Source organism: Triticum urartu, chromosome 3A (assembly GCF_056163025.1).
Source record: "Triticum urartu cultivar PI428250 chromosome 3A, HENAU_Tu73, whole genome shotgun sequence".
Taxonomy (NCBI): Eukaryota; Viridiplantae; Streptophyta; class Magnoliopsida; order Poales; family Poaceae; genus Triticum; species Triticum urartu.
The window spans coordinates 712,558,081-712,559,633 of NC_141875.1; the positions used below are offsets into that span (position 1 = coordinate 712,558,081).

The 1,553-nt window shown below is 55.5% G+C and overlaps 1 protein-coding gene across 1 annotated transcript; it reads right to left on the reverse strand.

The window, feature by feature from the left end:
- Window positions 1-942: 942 nt before the first annotated feature.
- Window positions 943-1,305, reverse strand: LOC147982034 (ethylene-responsive transcription factor 5-like). Its single transcript, XM_087516180.1, has one exon. The coding sequence runs from the start codon at window positions 1,303-1,305 to the stop codon at window positions 943-945; it is 363 nt and encodes a 120-aa protein (XP_087372306.1).
- Between the last annotated feature and the right edge of the window lie 248 nt (window positions 1,306-1,553).

A 1,553-nucleotide genomic window follows, 5' to 3' on the forward strand; every position in this document is an offset into this window, starting at 1 on the left:
GAGCAAAACGTGTAATCAACCCTCGACAAGCACTGGAGTGTTTGTGTTTCGCCGCCTGCTAGGTATACTTCGGTTCCAGGCCGGCATAACCCACAGCCTGGACGAAGCGTAACAAATCATCTACTGTAGATTATGACGTGTGCAGGGGTGGATTAGTGACCTCCGGCTCTACGTAATCTTTCACGTTTGTTTATTGCCAAGCGTCAAGCTCGTGTGTCATGTGTCGGATTTGTTTATTATATCTATATCAATATAAAAAACCCGAAAGGGCAGATTCAAACCATCTCAACCGTCAAACATGTTATCTAACAGTTCAAATCCCTCCAATGATGAGCACCAAACACGTTTAACGCTTTAATTACCCATCACTGCCATTGGTTATAAACACGTTTTGACTCAACACTATCCCATAAAATCTGCCATATAATTAATATTCTACCATTCTCGTAAAAAAATAATTGATATATTACTAACGTGCAACAGATATATCTTACCTAATATAACGTGTAACTAATATCTACCTAATATAAACATGCATTGCACATATATTATTACTAGTGAAAATAAGAGGTCGATGGATTACAAAACGACACACAGACGTCGACATTGTTTGATCTAGTCATAACGCCAGATAGTGAGTTCTCAACCAAGGACATCTGTCAACCGGCGACGCATAAAAAAACAAGATAGATTGCATAAAAAAAACTACTCTAAGTCGCTATCATCACTATCATCACCATTATCCTCCTCGGCGGTGTCGTCCGAGGTATCCAGCCAGATGTCCAACCACCGATCATCGTTCGGCGTGAAGAACGACTGCCCACCTGCTGCAACGAGATCGGACTGCGCGTTCACCAACGCCTTGCGCTGACGCCTGTCCAACCGCGCCTCGCGGCGCCTTCGCGTGTCCTCCTCGCGACGCATTGCCCAGTAGGCCTGCTCTTAGGCGACGTCCTCCGGATGGCGGTGGCGCCACTCCGCCATGACCCGCTCGTCCTCCTGGGCGACGAGGAGGCGGCGCTGCCGCTCGGCGTGCTCCCCACGGTCTTGTGCCGTGTTCAGACGTGGCGGCGGGGCACGGTTGAGCGCTTGCTGGAGCGTGTAGACATCCTGGAAGTTCATCTGGCCGCGCGGCCGGCCTAGGCACCACGCCGCCGCGTTGTACGCGCGGCCGGCCTCGCGCGCCGTCCCGTACGTGCCGAGGCCGAGCCGGAGATCGTCGGAGCGTATCTCCGCGTAATAGCCGCCGTTGGGGCGCAGGCGGACGCCGCGGTAGCCGGACGCTCCTCGGCGGCGCGGCGGCATGGCGGCGCGTCGGTGGCGTGGCGCTGGGGCGGCGGAGGCGCGTCGGTGGCGGGGCGGCGGAGGCGCGTCGGTGGCGGGGCGCTGGAGCGGCGCGTGGCAGAGAGAGAGAGAGGGGAAGAGGAGAAGAGGTGTGGAGAGGCGCATGGCGCGCGCCGCACTTTATAGGCGCGCCGGAAGCAATGCGTAAAAAATGGCGCGCGAGCTGGCGCCTTTTCGCGTGCGCGCAAGCGGTTCCCGCGCGCGTGGTT

Coding starts and splice junctions, on each gene's coding strand:
- LOC147982034 (XM_087516180.1), bottom strand. CDS start 1,305: ATGCCGCCGCGCCGCCGAGGAGCGTCCGGCTACCGCGGCGTCCGCCTG.